Source organism: Brassica rapa, chromosome A01, assembly GCF_000309985.2.
Source record: "Brassica rapa cultivar Chiifu-401-42 chromosome A01, CAAS_Brap_v3.01, whole genome shotgun sequence".
Classification (NCBI taxonomy): Eukaryota; Viridiplantae; Streptophyta; class Magnoliopsida; order Brassicales; family Brassicaceae; genus Brassica; species Brassica rapa.
Genome location: NC_024795.2, coordinates 452360 through 469144, shown reverse-complemented (window position 1 = coordinate 469144; position 16785 = coordinate 452360). Strand labels below are relative to the sequence as shown.

Below are 16785 nucleotides of genomic sequence, written 5' to 3'. Positions count from 1 at the left end.
AAACCAACTTGTTCATACTGAAAAACGAAGAACACTTGGTCTCTCTCTCCCTCCTCCTTTGCTTCTAAATAGCCCAACTTGGGAGCTTCTCTTCCATTTCTAAATTCTGTTCCTCTTAAGTCTTTTCTTTTGTTTGTGGGTCTAAGTGAAGAAGCTGAACATTGTTGTAATGAGAATTTAGAAACATAAAATAAAAAAAAATTCTAGAAGACATTAAACCCTTTTTGGTGTCATGATGAAAAGACTAAGCAGCTCAGATTCAATGTGTGGTCTAGTCTCCAATTCTCCAGGTGCTTACCATTTTTGTGTGTTTTTTTCTACTTTTTTAATAAATTCAGAAATTATCATTTCTTATTCGAATTTCATTTTAATAGCAAAATTATCATAATCTCTACTGTTTAGATCTTTGCTTTAAACTGACAAACTCATTAGTTACTTGCCTTGCCACAGACGAGCAGAGTCCACGAGGGTACGGAAGTAATTTCCAGTCTATGCTCGATGGCTACGAAGAAGACGGTACAATAGTCGAGGAATATTCCGGCAACCACCACCACATGGGCCTCTCGGAGAAGAAGAGGAGGCTGCGTGTTGACCAAGTCAAAGCCCTCGAGAAGAATTTCGAGCTTGAGAACAAACTCGAGCCCGAGAGGAAAACAAAACTAGCACAAGAGCTCGGTCTTCAGCCTCGCCAAGTAGCGGTTTGGTTCCAAAACCGCCGTGCACGGTGGAAGACAAAACAGCTCGAAAAAGACTACGGCCTTCTCAAGAGCCAGTACGACTCTCTCCGCCACAACTTCGATTCACTCCGCCGCGACAACGATTCTCTTCTCCAAGAGGTGACAATTCAAATTCAGACATTAATTAATAAAATAATAAAAATCGAAACTTTTTTTTAACTGTTTTCTTTTTTTTGCAGATTAGTAAAATGAAAGGTAAGATCAACGGAGAAGATGAAGATAACAACAACGTCAAGGCCACGACGGAGAGTGATATCTCCGCCGTGAAGGAAGAAGAAGATCCGATGCCTTCGTCTCCTCCTCAGTTTCTCGAACACTCGACCGGTTTTAACTACCGGCGAAGCTTCACCGATCTCCGTGATCTTATGCCCAACCCCGTCGTCGAAGCTGGATCTTCTGACAGCTGCGACTCGAGCGCTGTTCTAAACGAAGAAACCAGCTCGGAGAATGGGAGATTGACACCGCCGCCGCCGGCGACGGTCGCCGGCGGAAGTTTCTTGCAGTTCGTGAAAACAGAGGATCACGACGAGTTTTTTAGCGGCGAAGAAGCTTGTGGCGGCTTCTTCTCCGACGAGCAACCGCCGTCTCTGAATTGGTACTCCGCGTCTGATCACTGGACATGAATAGTCGTTGATCGGAGGAGGAAGAACGATCCATGTACTGTTATCACTCTTCGGAGGATAAAAATGGAATAATGAAAAAATAAGGGGACTGAAGTGTTAATTAACAATGTCGGGAGGGGTTTTCACGAATAGAGAAAAATTCAGATAAAAGTTACTCCTCTAGTCCCAATTGTATTCCAAAGTTTACCCTTATAGTTTTCACTTGTCTAATTTAACCTTCAAATAAGAATTAGATGGTAGTAGATGACGAGATTAAGCATATAACTCATGATAATCAAAATTTACTAATGGGTTTCGAGACTTGAAAACGTTAAATACAAATATATGATTTGTGATTAATCAAATATAAATTATATTTGAAAAATTATGTATTATCGAAATATAAAGGGGTATCAATTGGGCTCTTAAAAGAATATATGGAGTGAAAGTGAAACTGAGACAAATATGGAAAGAAAATGGAAAATGATGAAAGAAAAGACGTGTGATTTATTTTCTCCATAGCCGCAGCTTTTCTCCCCACGACCACGACATCTCTCTTTCACTTTCCTTTCTTTCTTTAAACGTAACATCTTTTTTATTTTCTTTTTTGCGAAAACTAAATTCAACCCACGAAAACGACCTTGAACTAGTGGATACTGATCACGACAAAACAAATTCAATATATTTCATATTTTTACTCGTTTGTATATGAATCAAGGTAAATCTGATGTGACAATCAACAGTAATCTTAAATCTACATCGATGACTTCTTGTGATCTCTTCAACAAAAGACGAATACATGTTTCATTGATTTAACATGGAATCATTGATTTTTCAAATATTATCTTTAAGATTCTACGACAGTATAAATGATCTGTTTTCGGAAGAAAATAGGGTCTGATAAATAACTTTGGCGAGATTATCAGAATAGTTTTCCAAATCCAGAAAGTGGCTTTTAGAAATGGTGAAGAACCTGATGATTTTCGTAAAAGGTTTTTGTGTCTGCTATACATTTTGATTATAGTGAAAGACTTTAAAGTTATTTACTTATTTCCATAGAAATGAAAAAAAAAACTAAAGGTGATGATTAAAAAAATACTAGTTAAAACATAGGATTGGCTTGTGGAATGCTATCATCATCATCAATCAAGGTGCTTTTGTTTTTATGATTGTGCGTACGTGTTTTTAAGTGGAAGCATGGGACATTGTTTTTAGTGAATGATGAAAACATTCTGACACGGTCAGTAGAAGCTTTTACCATTGTCACGGATCATATCTGAAATTGAGGCATTCAAATCACAACATGACGCCAAAAAACACTATTATTACAATCTTTTTTGTAATCTTTTTTAGCCTGCTAGGGTTACTGAAACGTTTTTCTTTACAGCTGATTCGATAAATCACGGTTTTTTTTATTTAAAAAGGCTTTATAGTGCATATATATTCAATTTCACCATGTAAAACCCACATACATACCAATATGCCATCGGAAATAGTGTAACTAATTTTAGAAACAATGGTAGGGTGTTATATTTGCACTGAACATACATTTTTTTCCGATTACCAATAAAAACATATACTCCTACATTTTTCCTAATATGCTACATATTTATATATAAATTAGTATGATAAATTATCAAAATAAAGTTGGACAGAAAAATAGTATATACTTTTCACTTTGTTTGCTATACTGCCAAATGGCACAGAAAAGGAATGGGGGCCTACACTGTAGCTTATTTTCTCCCTTTCTTTATACGAAGCTGTGAGGGAAATGGGTCCTTCACCCATGTGATATGGGGCCATGAATGTTTCACAGAACATGTCTTTTTCCGTCATCGCCATTTGTCACTATAGAGCAAAATAAACAATTATTTTATTTATTATCTATAGTTTTAGTTTTATATATGAGATATATCAGAAAACATCGCAGGGATAGCTGGAGGAGGATAGACACGTCTACAGTGCTCTCTTCTAAACCCTCCGATCCATGAAGATCTCAAATGTTTCATCTATTTACGGCCGTCTATATCACTACTTTATTCACCAAAGATAGAGCATTGGTTTGGTATGGAAAGAGGTTAACAGATCAGTGCCCGAACAAAGTATTTTGAATATTTTAGTTTGGTAACCTACATCAGTTTAGAAATGTTAATTTAGACTTGCAGGATAGGTAAAATGTTATACTTTAATTAGACAGGTTTTGCAGACATCTTTGTGTGAAAAACTATACAAAATACACTTTCTGATGCTTAAATTAGACATAATCCATTGAAAACAATTTATCCTAAAGTATGAGGGAATTGCATGAAAAACCTTGTTCAAGGATCTGTCTTCCTATATGCCATAATGTGTGTTTGTCTTTGTGACTGTGTGAATAGAGCTATAGAAAGTGAGATTTGGATCCAACGTTACCTACACCTTTGACTTTGGGATGGATTCTAAGGAGAACTTGGTTACATTTGTCTTTCTTCGGATGGACTTTCTCCCATCTTACCTCTTTCTCTTCGATACAGAATCAAATTCTTATTCATTAAATTATAGAAAACGAAACAATTTTATCTAAACCTTGTTCAAGGATCTATCTTCCTATATGCCATAATGCGTGCTTGTCTTTTTTATAAAATGTTCTGTTTTTCCTATATGTTCATATCGACCGGCGTTGTCAAAACTCAGTCCACATAAACAAATATGTCCACAATGCTTCGCTCTTTTTTAGATATTTTTGCTTAATAATTAAAATCTAGTTGTGTTAATTAGATTGTTTTTTATTCAGGCGGCGAACATTTTTGTTATGTGCTTCACTTTCTCCTAGCAAAGATCACAGTTGTTTCAAGAATCTTTGCAAATCGTTTAATTATATTTACACGCAATAATCTAAACCATCCAAACTTATTACTATTGTATAACTGTAGTCTTATGTGGGTGGTGGAATATATTTACATTATTCGATGGTAAATATTTGATGTCATAGATATATGTAGTAACTCTATCCATGGAACATAATTTAATGCACAGAATTCAATGTACATTAGGAAATGAATATACCCAAAGATTAAAAAAAAAACAAATATATAATCGTTGACGAACGAGTTATAATTTTGATAGCTATTGAACACTAACAAACTTGACTGTTTCAAAGACAGGTTGACATTTGGTAAAGCAAGTTGTAATTGCTGCGTTCAAAATATGTGTGAACTTTAGATTGAGTCTGATTTCATAACAAAGGAATGAGTTGTTTTTTCTTTGGGCATAGGTTAAGCATAAACATCATGAATATGTTTTGCTAACTGATTAATTGAACTAAACAAGAAAAACATAGCTTTCTCAATTAAAAAAAAGGTCGCAACAAAATAATGGATATTACGTAGTTGCTACACATACTTTAATGTCCCTTTAACCCTATACGTATTTTCTATTCTGTTGCGTATGAAGACAATCGATCGAGTTCTATCTTTTTAATTAAGAATACTTAAATCTGTTGTTATGTAAACGAATATAATCGCCTTTTTCTTATCTCGATATGTTATGTTTTTCAACACTCTTGTGTTTCTCAGGACCCACTAGTGGAAATTCAAATATGCTTTGATGGTGAAAGGCTTTTCAATTTGTATATAAATAATTAAATATACATAAACACGCAAATGGGGTTTAATAAAATAATTTGTGAACATATAATTATAAGATGTGATGATTTTCAAAGGTCCCTCTCAGCTATCAACGTTATTTCTGGAAAATTTTATAACACTCAAATTTGGAAACATTTAATTAGCTGATGTGATCCTTTGAATATATAGAGATTTTAATTTTATTTTAGAGTACAGCAAACTTTTTTTTTGCCAAATAAATGCAGCAAATTTTTAAATTAATACATGTGTAGTACTAGTTTATGACTTAGAGACTATTCGATAGTTCGACATGAATACCACTCAATCCTAATAAATTGAACTCCCCTAATTCTCAAACGCAATACCATCTAAACAATATAAACTGCACTAGGAATAATCTTATGCGTAGATTAAGATAAATTAAAATTCTATATATATATATATATATAACTAATTATATTATAATGAAACTCTGGTAATAGGTCGTTTGATACATCGTCATTGATTTCCTTAATTTTCTAATGTTTTCCAAAAAGAAAAATACATTTACGATTAATAAAATGTAAACAATCAGCACTAGTGCGATTATAAAGAAATGAAACAAAAGTGATAAATTACAAACTAATACTGTATTGTATTAGAAAGAAAAAAAAGATTCGAATACGATTACAAATACCCGTGGTAGGAGACAGCTTAAATACGGCTCGCGTCGGCTTAAGAGTGGGAGAATGAGCAAATGGCTTTTATCAAAACGACGACAACTGACCTCGTCTAAAGATGAAATGACACGCGTTTATCAGCCTGTGGGTCTTAACTCCTATAAACTAGTTCGAGTCAGCACAGATGGAACATACCTTTTATTTGCTGCAGATGCTTAAAGTCAAGAGTCATATGTATTTGCTGTTGTTTTGATATTAAATTTTTTTAAAAAAAATATGATAACACAAGACCTTGTGACAGAACTTTTGTTTGTCAAAGGGTTTTCATAAGTTTATCCAATAAGATGATACAAAGTTACTTTTGTTTGTCCTTTTAGCAACAACAACAACATCACTAAGCAATACAGTTGTAATTAAGTTAACTAAGCAAACGAGATAGTATGGTTGCAAACGCTTCTAACAAGCTCATAGTCGAGTCAATGTATACACCCACACAAAAATGATAAGTAAAGAAACCAATACACAGGCTATAAATTAAAGTATTTTATAGTTACATGAAATCATCACATAATTACTACAATTATGCAACGATAGAATGGGATGATGAAGTTGCCCCAGAGAAAAGTTTTTGTTTTAAAACACATAGAAGCACAATGAAACACCTTGTGATGATCAGATGTATATAGAGTCTAAACATTGACATAAGCAGAATGTAAAACCTCAAGGTGACTCGAGGAATGGCCTTTAACTCCAGCAACAGATTGCAACCACTCAATCTTACCGATAATCTCACCTTTGTCATGGAGTCTTTCAAAGGAAATCTCGGCACACCAGATATCCACTTTCGTATTCTTAGGGTTATACTTGAACCAAAAGATCAAAATGTTGGTACCGAAAGTTCTCAACAACTCATCACACGGTGACGTATCCCAAATAAAGCTAGCCAGCGGTTTGTAAAAATGATTATGTAGAGCCCCTAAACCCTCGACTTTATTCCAATCCGAATCCTCTGGCTCACTCCAAAACATATTCCCGTAGTCATCACAACTGTATAATACATTCTCTGCCATACTAAAACAATAACTTTTGGTTCCTATCTTCGAAACATCAACATCCTTCATCCTTCTTCCCCATATACCTTCGTTGGGAGAGTAGTATAATAGGTTTGGTGAATTCCAGAAAGGCACTGGGTAAATCTTCTCACCCATCACCATGGTCTTTTTGAATGGGACATACTCTTTTACACTATCCGGCACTGGCGGCAAAGTAGTCCACGTTTGAGTCTTTGGGTCAAATACCTCTCCATAGGTCTCATTATGGCCGCAGCCTCCAAACACGTATATCTTCCCATCAACGACTCCAGCAGCCGCCTCACATCGAGCCACTTTCATGGAAGGGACTTGACGCCACGTGTGAGTCCGACAATCCAAGAGCAACACACTAGAAGAAGGGGGGTCCGAAGAACGGAAGTACTCTCTCTTTCTCGTTATGGACCCACCGATTACATATATGCCACAGTCAAGCGACACCACGGAGAATCCTTTCAAAGGGTGAGAAGAAGGGCAAGGAGGGATAGGGGTCATGAGCCTGTTCACGGTTTTTTCACGGCTGATGATGAACCAACGTGGGGTTGAGTAAGGACCGTGGATGCTCAAGCATACGTAGAAGCAGCTGTAACCTAGCTGCGAGCGAATCTTGTAGAGCTCAGGGGAAGCCACGAGAGAGCGGTATCTCTTGGAGACGCGAGATAAGGATGCATGGTCCGATCTCGAGAGTAGAGCCATGCAGCTCAAAGCCACCTCATCTGGCAGCGACGATAAGGAAAACGACGGAGACATGGATGGCTTCTTCTTCTTATTACGCGGTGGTTCTTCAGAGAAGGATTCGGACATTGTCACCACTTCTTGTTAACGTTTTTTTGAGAAAATTTACTATTTGCAAATTAGGGTTTACATATAAAAGAAGAGAAGCAACTCTACAATTGCCTTTTTCATATATCAACTTTCTGCTATTCTATTTGATTAGAAACCCAATAAACATGGAATAGAGTACTTATTGGGCTAGTTAGCCCAAACTAAATCAATAGAAGCAAAAGGATGTGTGATGTGATAACTGATAAGCACCGTTTTTTTCATATAGTATAGTTTTAATACAATTTTAATCTATTATTTATACAAAAGCCTAATAGGTATCCAAGGTTTACTTTAGTGCTAGCTGAACTTTCATTCTTTTTTTTCTTTCTTTCCTCGTTATCACTGCGCACCTTCTTTTGATCTGGTGGTGCAAAAGCTTTTAAATCCACTTTGTGCCAACTAACAGTATGTTGACATAATTATTATAACAATCTTTACTTCTTTCTTCTGCCTTCTTTTTTTACTTTGACACTAGTATGTTCTTGGTATTGACTTCACAAATATGTTCTTTTGTTCTTTATGTTTTTCCTTCTTCTCTATCTTTACCTTCTTTATAAACACTTTATCACGGCTGTCGAATAACTTGGTATATAGCCACCTACGACCAGTCCATCAAGCTAAACAACAAAATATTTAAATATACATGAAACTCGATAACATATCTTCTCACTGTTATATTATGATGTGGAATGTGGAGTGTTATATATAAGACAAATAATTATATAGCGCTGGGTGAGGATTTTAAAATTATTACTATTTTTAATGATTTATTAGCTTGGAGTTTTTGTTTGTTTTTTAGTCTAATGGAATGTATTCATGTGATAAGAGGATGTACATACGAAGCAATTAACTAAAACTTGTCCAATATAGAGGTACATTTTATAATTAGCAAATAAAGTTTCCCACCTAATAAAGCTTTTAACAAAGGCGACGTACCATTTGGTCCGCCAAGCAAATAAAATTAGTTTAGATTTCCTAATTTATGTCAAACAAAGTAGGACCAAATTGAAATATGAATATTCAAAATTTAAAAATAAATAAATAGAGTTCAGACAACTAACATCTAACCACTACTACAAAAAGTTAATGGAAACATGCCCCACTGATATTGTAATTTGCAGGTGTAGAGACAAAATGTTTATATGACATATTTGTGTATACTCGTTTTAGTATAAAATATACATACTGTACTCTCATTTTCTACGAACTCTCTTTTTTTGTCAACCATCTAAAGATTCTCTTTATATTAGATAACCACATAATTAGAACCCAAAGATGAATCTTAAGCAGTTTTTATTCATTTATGCAATGATATTAAATCAAACTCAACCCTTGAAAAAATCGATTTCTTATCTTCTTAAATTTATAATGTTCTCAACAATACCCCAAAAAATGAGAATCAGCATCACGACAGGTCACGTCGGTCCACCTTTATAAATAAATTTCAGTATATGTGATGATTACACCATTAGCTGAATTTGGAACAACACCCGGAAAGTAAAAAAAAACTAGTGACCAATATTAAAAAGTCAACGCCTTTGTTATGCATATTCTAACTAATAACACTTTCCCCTAGGGTTCCTCTTAGCAATCGAGTTGGTATTGTTATAGATGTTTGCCACTGATTCACCGAATCATCTTTCATGAGTTTGACAAATACATCCGCATATAATTACTCGTAGTTAGGGGAAATATAAAAAAGGCTTCTCGCCATGCCGTGCGTCGGCATATGATAAAATGATATATAGCCATATCATGTGCAAGTTGCGTGTTGCTACCATCATTTAATTTAAGAACGTATTACTGAAGAAAACTAACTAAAAAAGATCATATAATTTGCCATGTTGCCACGATTAGTATATGGGTCAGTTAGTTAATTGTGGAGACTGAATAAGAAAATATTATCTTCTCTAACCAAGTAGGTACGTACGTTAAGGACATTTGCTTAAACTATACCATGACACTGTATGGACTGCGAGTATCATCATCGAGTACATATTTTGCGTTGATGCCAGCTCTTCCTGCTTACCATGATTACACAACACACGGGATTTTATGATTCTGCAAATTCTTTTGTGGGTTCGTGCGCACATGCGTTTTTGCTCATAGCGATGCATACTCCTATCTGCAATAATCCAGCTAATAACATTATTAAATGTTTTGGTACTGAAATGAAAAAGGATGAATAATGGTAGTTTTAAATTTCAATGTCACGCATTTGCTAAACTAAACCTTGATGTAATAAAATTCTGAATGAAAATAGTATCGTGATAGCTAATCATAGTATTTCTACATAAAAATAATATTTTAATAATTATCTTAAACATATAATTTTTTCTTAAATGATACTATCTCCGAATAAAAATGTATAACTTTTTAAGGTAATTCATACAAATAAAAAAAAAATATTTTTGTCTACTATGGACTTTTTAGTTAGTTTAATTTTTTTTTCTATTGTCAATAAAATTTAACCACTTACATTTTGCTTCATATTTTATTTTAAAACTAATACATTAATAAAAAAAAAATCATATATTTATATACGAGAAAGAAGCTAAAACATCGAACATTTGGAGTATACCTCAGATTTATTATTGTTTTTTTCTCTCAAAATTCACAGGTTTTGAACTAACAATAATTATGAAATGAAAGATTACTATTAATCCCAAGGATTCTACTGTTTTTTCAACTGCTTTTGTAAAGGTGAAGACCTAAAAGGAGGAAATAAAATAAAAATGGAAAAATAAGGAAGATAAATTGAAGCAATATTAAAAAAGAAAAGGAAAACCATATTTACTCTTCTCATCTGTTCTCTCTCTCTCTCTCTCTCTCCACCGCCAATCTCATTAAAGTCTTTCCCTTTCTCTCTCTCTTTCTCTCCGCCGATGGTAAACGACGGCGACTCTCACCGCAACTAAAAGGGGCAACAAAACAGTCGCAAAATGGCGGAGGAAGACGTGTCGCGCAATTTCCGAGCCCTGGTGGAGAACGCGGACCGCAAGTTCGCGAGAGTCCGCGATCTCCCGGCCTTCGGGCGAGCGCAGAGCCACTACTTCCACAAGGTCTTCAAGGCCTACATGAAGCTCTGGAATTACCAGCAGTCCCACCGGCCCAAGCTCGTCGCGTCGGGGCTGAACCGGTGGGAGATCGGCGAGATCGCGAGCCGGATTGGGCAGCTCTACTTCAGCCAGTACATGAGGACCAGCGAGGCTCGCTTCCTCCTCGAGTCCTACGTCTTCTACGAGGCCATTCTCAAGCGGAGGTACTTCGAGGAAGGGGAGGAGAGGAAGGATCTCAGCGCGAGGTCCAAGGAGCTGAGGTTCTACGCGAGGTTCTTGCTCGTTGCGTTGATTGTTGATCGGAGGGAGATGGTTTTGCACTTGGCTGAGAAGCTTAGGGCTTTGGTTGATGACAGCAAGTCTAATTTTAGGGTAAAAGATTTAATCTTTTTGATTTGAGGCTTTTGAGAATTGAGCCTCTGGTTGAATAAAGTTTTGATCTTTTGGTGCAGGAGACCAACTTTAAGGAGTGGAGGATAGTTGTGCAAGAGATCACTCGGTTTACTAAAGCTGACGTGGACTTAACTTATGTCAGGCCGCTTCGTTACTGCGCTATGCTTGATTCCTATCCAGCTTCTCACACGTACCTAGCGAGGTTCCACGCTAAGAAGCTCTTCAAGTTTCGTGATGCTCTATTAGCTAGCTATCACCGTAACGAGGTAAGCATTAAACAAGCAGTGTTTTGTTTTTATTGAACCTAAGATTCATACGCTGTGGCCTTTGTAATCATTTAGGTGAAATACGCTGAAGTGACGTTGGATACGTATAGAATGATGCAGTGTTTAGAGTGGGAGCCTAGTGGGTCTTTTTACCAGAAGCGGCCTGTTGAGACGAAAGAGAATGGTTTTGTGGTTGATCATACGCTGACCTCTGGGATTATAGATATGAAATTGGCTGCTGATATGGCTGATCCGTCGTTACCTCCTAATCCTAGGAAAGCTGTTCTTTATCGTCCCACAGTGTCCCACTTGCTTGCGGTGAGGTTTTTTTTTTTATCTGTTTCATATAGGAAAATAATCTTTAGGAGTTTCTGATTTTTTTTTTCCTTTATATATGTTCAGGTCTTGGCGATGATCTGTGATGAACTCTCTCCAGAGTGTGTGATGCTGATATATCTATCTGCTTCAGGTTAGTTTTTTTTTTTTTTGTCACTTGGAACTTCTTGATGTTAACATGTTGGTGACGATTAACCAGGTGGCCCTGCTGCTCGTGAGAATGTTGCGCAACCGGAGAACGCTGTCGGTTCAAGCAGAACATCAAAAAGCAAGCTGCTTGGCCGAGCTTCCCAAGAGCAGAAGAGTTACAAGTCAGAACCTCTTAGCAACGGACACAAATCTTCTGGGGGTTATTATGATGATTATCTTTGGTTAGGTCCTAGAGGAGGCTCTGGTAAGTTGTTTTCCTCGGATTTACATTGTTATATGTCTCCAGTGGGCACTGAATGAGCAGACTTTTCTCACTCACTGTCTTGTTTTTTGTTTTTTTCAGGTTCAAACAACCTTTACCCTGGTGATCTAATCCCTTTTACGCGGAAACCGCTTTTCTTGGTCATTGATAGCGACACTAGCCGAGCATTCAAGGCAGGTTTGTCCTAACTTAGTCTTATCATTCTCTCAGGAGATTCTTATAGTTGTTCTTTGTCACTGTGCGATATTGGCTAACGGATTGTGAGCTTCAGGTTTTGAATGGTGCAGAGAGAGGAGAGCCTGTTGCTCTACTTCTTTCGCCTCTGAAGCCATCTCTGGAGAACCCATCTGCTGATGATACAGCAGCAGCACTAAACGGAAGCCAGTTTACTTTTTTCTTGACAGCTCCTTTACAAGCATTCTGTCAAATGCTGGGCCTCTCGAACTCGGATCCCGAACCTGTAAGTACCTTAAATGAAGCAAAGCGTATGTTATCATGATGTGGTGGCATTGCTTCTTACCATCTTGATCACATATCTTCAGGAGGTTTATGATGAAGCAGAGAGCATACTATCTGCTTCTTTCTCTGAGTGGGAAACGATCCTCTTGACTTCCAAAGTCTTGAATCTTGTCTGGGCACAGGTCTTGCCTGATCAGTTCTTGAGACGGCTGATTCTCAGGTGAGTCTTATTTTTTAAAAGTTTTGGGAATCAGAACCAGACAAGGCAGCTTCTCTAATATTACCTTGGTTGTTGTGTAGATTCATATTCTGCCGGTCTGTACTCACTTGCTTGAGCCGCACAGAGGATGATGACCCGTATTTACCACAATGCCACCCGAGTCTCCCAGATTCGCTCTCACCGGTGTCTAAAACGGTGCAGTCCACAGTAGAACGGCTAGCTGATCACTTGGGTGTTGCCAAATCTTTCCACTTCAGCAAGACATAAAAACTAGAGAAACCTATGAGCCTCTCTCTCACTCTATATCTCCATCTCTGTGGTCGGGGAGGTTGGTAGGTGGAATAGGTTGTATGTTCACTTTTTTTTTATAGAAAAAGTCTGTATTTTTTTAGGGTATAAAGAAAGTGTAATTTGGAGATTGAATTTTTTTTCTTTCTAGTTTTGATGATTCTTTAGCTTTGTGTTGTTCTTTGTAAAAGATTAGAACCCAGGTAATAATTTACTAGTCTCTTTTCCTTCTCTCTTCTCAGGATGGTTTGTTTTGTGTATCTGAGGTAAAACTCTGCATTGCATAAATAAAAGTGTGTCATTGTTTCTTTACATGTTCTTTATGATCATGATGTTTACTCAACATTTGAGCTATAGAGAAGAAAGAAAAAAAAGATTGAAACTTAAAAAAGACCAAAATATTAAAATAGCAAGGGAGAAGATCCTAGCCGTTTAAATATTGCTGGTGTCTCCGTAAGATTGAATCTTAGCCATTGAGTCTAATTTCTTAAACCAACCGGTTGATTTCGATTTGTCTTCTAGTTCTACTACATATCTCGCGAGTGGAGAGGAGGAAACATGGCGGATTCCAGGTGTGTTTGGTTTCGTATAACTTTTTCAATCGGACTTGACCTCTTAGAGGTGTAGAGATTTCGAATGAATGAATGATCTGTTTTGGATAATCCGATGGAATGCAGATTGATTCATATCTGGGTATTGGTTTTAGCTCGATTCAAGTTATAAAATATCATGGCGAGAATTAGGATTTCGCTTTGATTTTGAGTTCCAGTAGTCATTTCGATATGCTTAGATTCTATTTGACCTCTGTTTTTCTCGAGTGCAGATAGACTTACCAGCTCCTACTATCATAGCAAAGATCATTTTGATTTTAAATCCACAATCCGCGATGCTGCTAACACTAAAGCCCTTTGTGCCCATCACACCAAAGCCTCGTTATTCATACATCATTCCTCATCACCATCATCATGTTAGTTTCTGCAAATCCCCGTTAAAGCTCAGAACGTATGCCCAAAATGGCGGTGGCAATAAGGAGTCTTCTGGTGGTGGTAACAGACCGGTTAGTAACGATGATGGTGATGCTCCCGAGAAAGATGGATTCCCTGGTTTCAGTTTCCGGTTGGGGGATCTACTGAAGCCGGATCAAGATAACTTTGCGGCCGTTGGATTAGCTGGAGTACTGACATGGGCTAGCCTTCAAGTCTTATCCCAGCTCTTCTTCATCTCTTTTGCTATCCTTGTCGCTGCTCTCAAGTATTCTTTCATCGCTGCTCTTCTCATTTTCATTCTCGTCACTCTCCTCTAGCTCTCTTGTAATGGCACGGATTGTAGAGTCTATACTAGCTCTTGCTACCATTGCTCTTTTTCTAGTGATTGATTTGAACACTTAGTAAAAACTAAAAAGACATGGGCTCGGTTCTGTTCTTTACAGACAACGTTTAAATTGTCTTCTTACATAACAATTAAGCAAAGATGTCTCAGAATCAATCGAAATTATTATGTCATTTAGACTATATCTTATTCATAAGCAAAATCCAGAACATGTTCTTTTTTTTTATATCAAAGGTCTAGAAAAAAAGAGAGATTACAAAAGACGATTTGCTACTTTTTAGATGACTTCTTCTTCGAGCTAACAACGACTTCCGGTTTAGGATGCTTCTCCGCTTCACTTGGTTCCAACCACTTGAGTGGATGACGGTTAAAGAATGGCCAGTTCGGCACCGTGATCAACGTCGTGACACCAACCCCTCCCGCGTAAATCAACATCATCGTCCTAAACGACGCCGTCGTGTAACCAACGACGAACGCCACAACGGCGGCGATCAAGAGCAGGATCTGCATCAGCTGCTCCGCTAGTTTCTGTCCTTGCCAATCCATAACTGAATCAACACCAACCAAAACGATTAGATCGGATCTTTCGAATTGAATCCAGCACGAAATGCAATTGATAATCGCCGGATTCGAATCTACAAGAACAATAAGCAACAAACTAGAATCAGATCTCGTCAGAGAATCTATACCTGGGAAAATGATGCGAATCTTCTCGAAGGAAGTGAATCTGGGCGAAGAGGAAGATGACGACTCCGAAATTGGTTTTTAATGCAAAATAAACTAAACCGGCACGTAACGTGCCCGTAGGATTCTGTAATTAATGGGCCTTATCTTTAAGCCCATTATATTTCTACATTAGAACGGTTGATGTCATCGATCCGTGACGTTTAGTATTCAACCAATAGGAATCAACCACGTAGGATTGGCGATCCTCGTCAAACGTGTAAACGGTAGATCTGAACCGTTGACTGGCTGAGAGAAAACACATATTGTGGTATTTTAGTCGGTACGATTAAGAAACACGAGAAACACACCGATGAGCGATAACAACCGTAGGATCGTCAACTTGCTTTTGACATCGTTGCCTATAAATTAAATATCAACAGCCCTACACGTGAGATTACTTTCATTATCTTCCCTTTTCGAGATCGGAGCACTAATTTGAATTCAGAGAAGCGAAAGCGACGCAGAGAAGGTAAAAGTTCTTTTCCCGAATCCTCAGATTGTTTCTTCGTTAGTCGTTTGATTAGCCGATTCGTCTTCTGGATTTAGATTCTAGGTTAAGGAGGAATGATTTCGCTATAGATTGTTAATTTAGGTTTAAACCTTATTGATGATTTGTTGAAAGGCTTTTCAATTTGTATATAAATAATTAAATATACATAAACACGCAAATGGGGTTTAATAAAATAATTTGTGAACATATAATTATAAGATGTGATGATTTTCAAAGGTCCCTCTCAGCTATCAACGTTATTTCTGGAAAATTTTATAACACTCAAATTTGGAAACATTTAATTAGCTGATGTGATCCTTTGAATATATAGAGATTTTAATTTTATTTTAGAGTACAGCAAACTTTTTTTTTGCCAAATAAATGCAGCAAATTTTTAAATTAATACATGTGTAGTACTAGTTTATGACTTAGAGACTATTCGATAGTTCGACATGAATACCACTCAATCCTAATAAATTGAACTCCCCTAATTCTCAAACGCAATACCATCTAAACAATATAAACTGCACTAGGAATAATCTTATGCGTAGATTAAGATAAATTAAAATTCTATATATATATATATATATAACTAATTATATTATAATGAAACTCTGGTAATAGGTCGTTTGATACATCGTCATTGATTTCCTTAATTTTCTAATGTTTTCCAAAAAGAAAAATACATTTACGATTAATAAAATGTAAACAATCAGCACTAGTGCGATTATAAAGAAATGAAACAAAAGTGATAAATTACAAACTAATACTGTATTGTATTAGAAAGAAAAAAAAGATTCGAATACGATTACAAATACCCGTGGTAGGAGACAGCTTAAATACGGCTCGCGTCGGCTTAAGAGTGGGAGAATGAGCAAATGGCTTTTATCAAAACGACGACAACTGACCTCGTCTAAAGATGAAATGACACGCGTTTATCAGCCTGTGGGTCTTAACTCCTATAAACTAGTTCGAGTCAGCACAGATGGAACATACCTTTTATTTGCTGCAGATGCTTAAAGTCAAGAGTCATATGTATTTGCTGTTGTTTTGATATTAAATTTTTTTAAAAAAAATATGATAACACAAGACCTTGTGACAGAACTTTTGTTTGTCAAAGGGTTTTCATAAGTTTATCCAATAAGATGATACAAAGTTACTTTTGTTTGTCCTTTTAGCAACAACAACAACATCACTAAGCAATACAGTTGTAATTAAGTTAACTAAGCAAACGAGATAGTATGGTTGCAAACGCTTCTAACAAGCTCATAGTCGAGTCAATGTATACACC

At 36.7% G+C, this 16785-nt stretch overlaps 5 protein-coding genes across 8 annotated transcripts; 3 read left to right on the top strand and 2 right to left on the bottom strand.

Moving 5' to 3' along the window:
• Nucleotides 1-1634, top strand: LOC103855378 (homeobox-leucine zipper protein ATHB-16). 2 transcript variants are annotated; one of them, XM_009132377.3, is made up of 3 exons: nucleotides 1-290; nucleotides 433-836; nucleotides 917-1634. In XM_009132377.3, exons 1-3 carry the CDS (start codon nucleotides 233-235, stop codon nucleotides 1358-1360), a joined length of 906 nt encoding a protein of 301 aa, XP_009130625.1. In that variant the 5' UTR covers nucleotides 1-232; the 3' UTR covers nucleotides 1361-1634. The 2 variants fall into 2 exon arrangements, with proteins under 2 accessions (XP_009130625.1, XP_009130694.1); XM_009132446.3 differs by having other exon boundaries at nucleotides 2-290; nucleotides 451-836.
• Nucleotides 1635-6292: 4658 nt separating this feature from the next.
• LOC117132049 (F-box/kelch-repeat protein At4g39560-like) lies at nucleotides 6293-7495 on the bottom strand. The gene has a single exon (XM_033285434.1). The coding sequence runs from the start codon at nucleotides 7493-7495 to the stop codon at nucleotides 6293-6295; it is 1203 nt and encodes a 400-aa protein (XP_033141325.1).
• A 2726-nt stretch (nucleotides 7496-10221) lies between these two features.
• LOC117131868 (protein SCAI homolog) lies at nucleotides 10222-13184 on the top strand. Of its 2 annotated transcripts, none has more exons than XM_033284779.1 (9): nucleotides 10222-10947; nucleotides 11028-11234; nucleotides 11310-11552; nucleotides 11637-11703; nucleotides 11770-11964; nucleotides 12064-12155; nucleotides 12254-12442; nucleotides 12525-12661; nucleotides 12742-13184. In XM_033284779.1, the coding sequence occupies exons 1-9, from the start codon at nucleotides 10459-10461 to the stop codon at nucleotides 12926-12928; spliced, it is 1806 nt and encodes a 601-aa protein (XP_033140670.1). In that variant the 5' UTR covers nucleotides 10222-10458; the 3' UTR covers nucleotides 12929-13184. The 2 variants fall into 2 exon arrangements, 1 of the variants encoding a protein (XP_033140670.1); XR_004455287.1 differs by having other exon boundaries at nucleotides 10459-10947; nucleotides 12064-12159.
• A 93-nt stretch (nucleotides 13185-13277) lies between these two features.
• Nucleotides 13278-14350, top strand: LOC117125681. Of its 2 annotated transcripts, none has more exons than XM_033284827.1 (2): nucleotides 13278-13521; nucleotides 13773-14350. In XM_033284827.1, the coding sequence occupies exon 2, from the start codon at nucleotides 13836-13838 to the stop codon at nucleotides 14250-14252; it is 417 nt and encodes a 138-aa protein (XP_033140718.1). In that variant the 5' UTR covers nucleotides 13278-13521; nucleotides 13773-13835; the 3' UTR covers nucleotides 14253-14350. The 2 variants fall into 2 exon arrangements, with proteins under 2 accessions (XP_033140718.1, XP_033140715.1); XM_033284824.1 differs by having other exon boundaries at nucleotides 13454-13642.
• Nucleotides 14351-14424: 74 nt separating this feature from the next.
• On the bottom strand, nucleotides 14425-15118 carry LOC117131885 (probable signal peptidase complex subunit 1). Its single transcript, XM_033284863.1, has 2 exons — nucleotides 14968-15118; nucleotides 14425-14826 (listed from the first exon to the last, which is right to left on the bottom strand). The coding sequence occupies exon 2, from the start codon at nucleotides 14822-14824 to the stop codon at nucleotides 14549-14551; it is 276 nt and encodes a 91-aa protein (XP_033140754.1). The 5' UTR covers nucleotides 14825-14826; nucleotides 14968-15118; the 3' UTR covers nucleotides 14425-14548.
• Nucleotides 15119-16785: the final 1667 nt, after the last annotated feature.

What these genes read in the sequence shown, in the direction of transcription:
- LOC117131885 (XM_033284863.1), bottom strand. Translation starts at nt 14,824, where the DNA reads ATGGATTGGCAAGGACAGAAACTAGCGGAGCAGCTGATGCAGATCCTG.
- LOC117131868 (XM_033284779.1), top strand. Translation starts at nt 10,459, where the DNA reads ATGGCGGAGGAAGACGTGTCGCGCAATTTCCGAGCCCTGGTGGAGAAC. An exon ending in CTAGCTATCACCGTAACGAG is followed by an intron (nt 11,235 to 11,309) that starts GTAAGCATTAAA and finishes GTAATCATTTAG; the next exon opens with GTGAAATACGCTGAAGTGAC. An exon ending in GATATATCTATCTGCTTCAG is followed by an intron (nt 11,704 to 11,769) that starts GTTAGTTTTTTT and finishes ACGATTAACCAG; the next exon opens with GTGGCCCTGCTGCTCGTGAG.
- LOC117125681 (XM_033284824.1), top strand. Translation starts at nt 13,616, where the DNA reads ATGGAATGCAGATTGATTCATATCTGG. An exon ending in GCAGATTGATTCATATCTGG is followed by an intron (nt 13,643 to 13,772) that starts GTATTGGTTTTA and finishes TCTCGAGTGCAG; the next exon opens with ATAGACTTACCAGCTCCTAC.
- LOC117132049 (XM_033285434.1), bottom strand. Translation starts at nt 7,495, where the DNA reads ATGTCCGAATCCTTCTCTGAAGAACCACCGCGTAATAAGAAGAAGAAG.
- LOC103855378 (XM_009132377.3), top strand. Translation starts at nt 233, where the DNA reads ATGATGAAAAGACTAAGCAGCTCAGATTCAATGTGTGGTCTAGTCTCC. An exon ending in TCTAGTCTCCAATTCTCCAG is followed by an intron (nt 291 to 432) that starts GTGCTTACCATT and finishes CAAACTCATTAG; the next exon opens with TTACTTGCCTTGCCACAGAC. An exon ending in ACGATTCTCTTCTCCAAGAG is followed by an intron (nt 837 to 916) that starts GTGACAATTCAA and finishes TTTTTTTTGCAG; the next exon opens with ATTAGTAAAATGAAAGGTAA.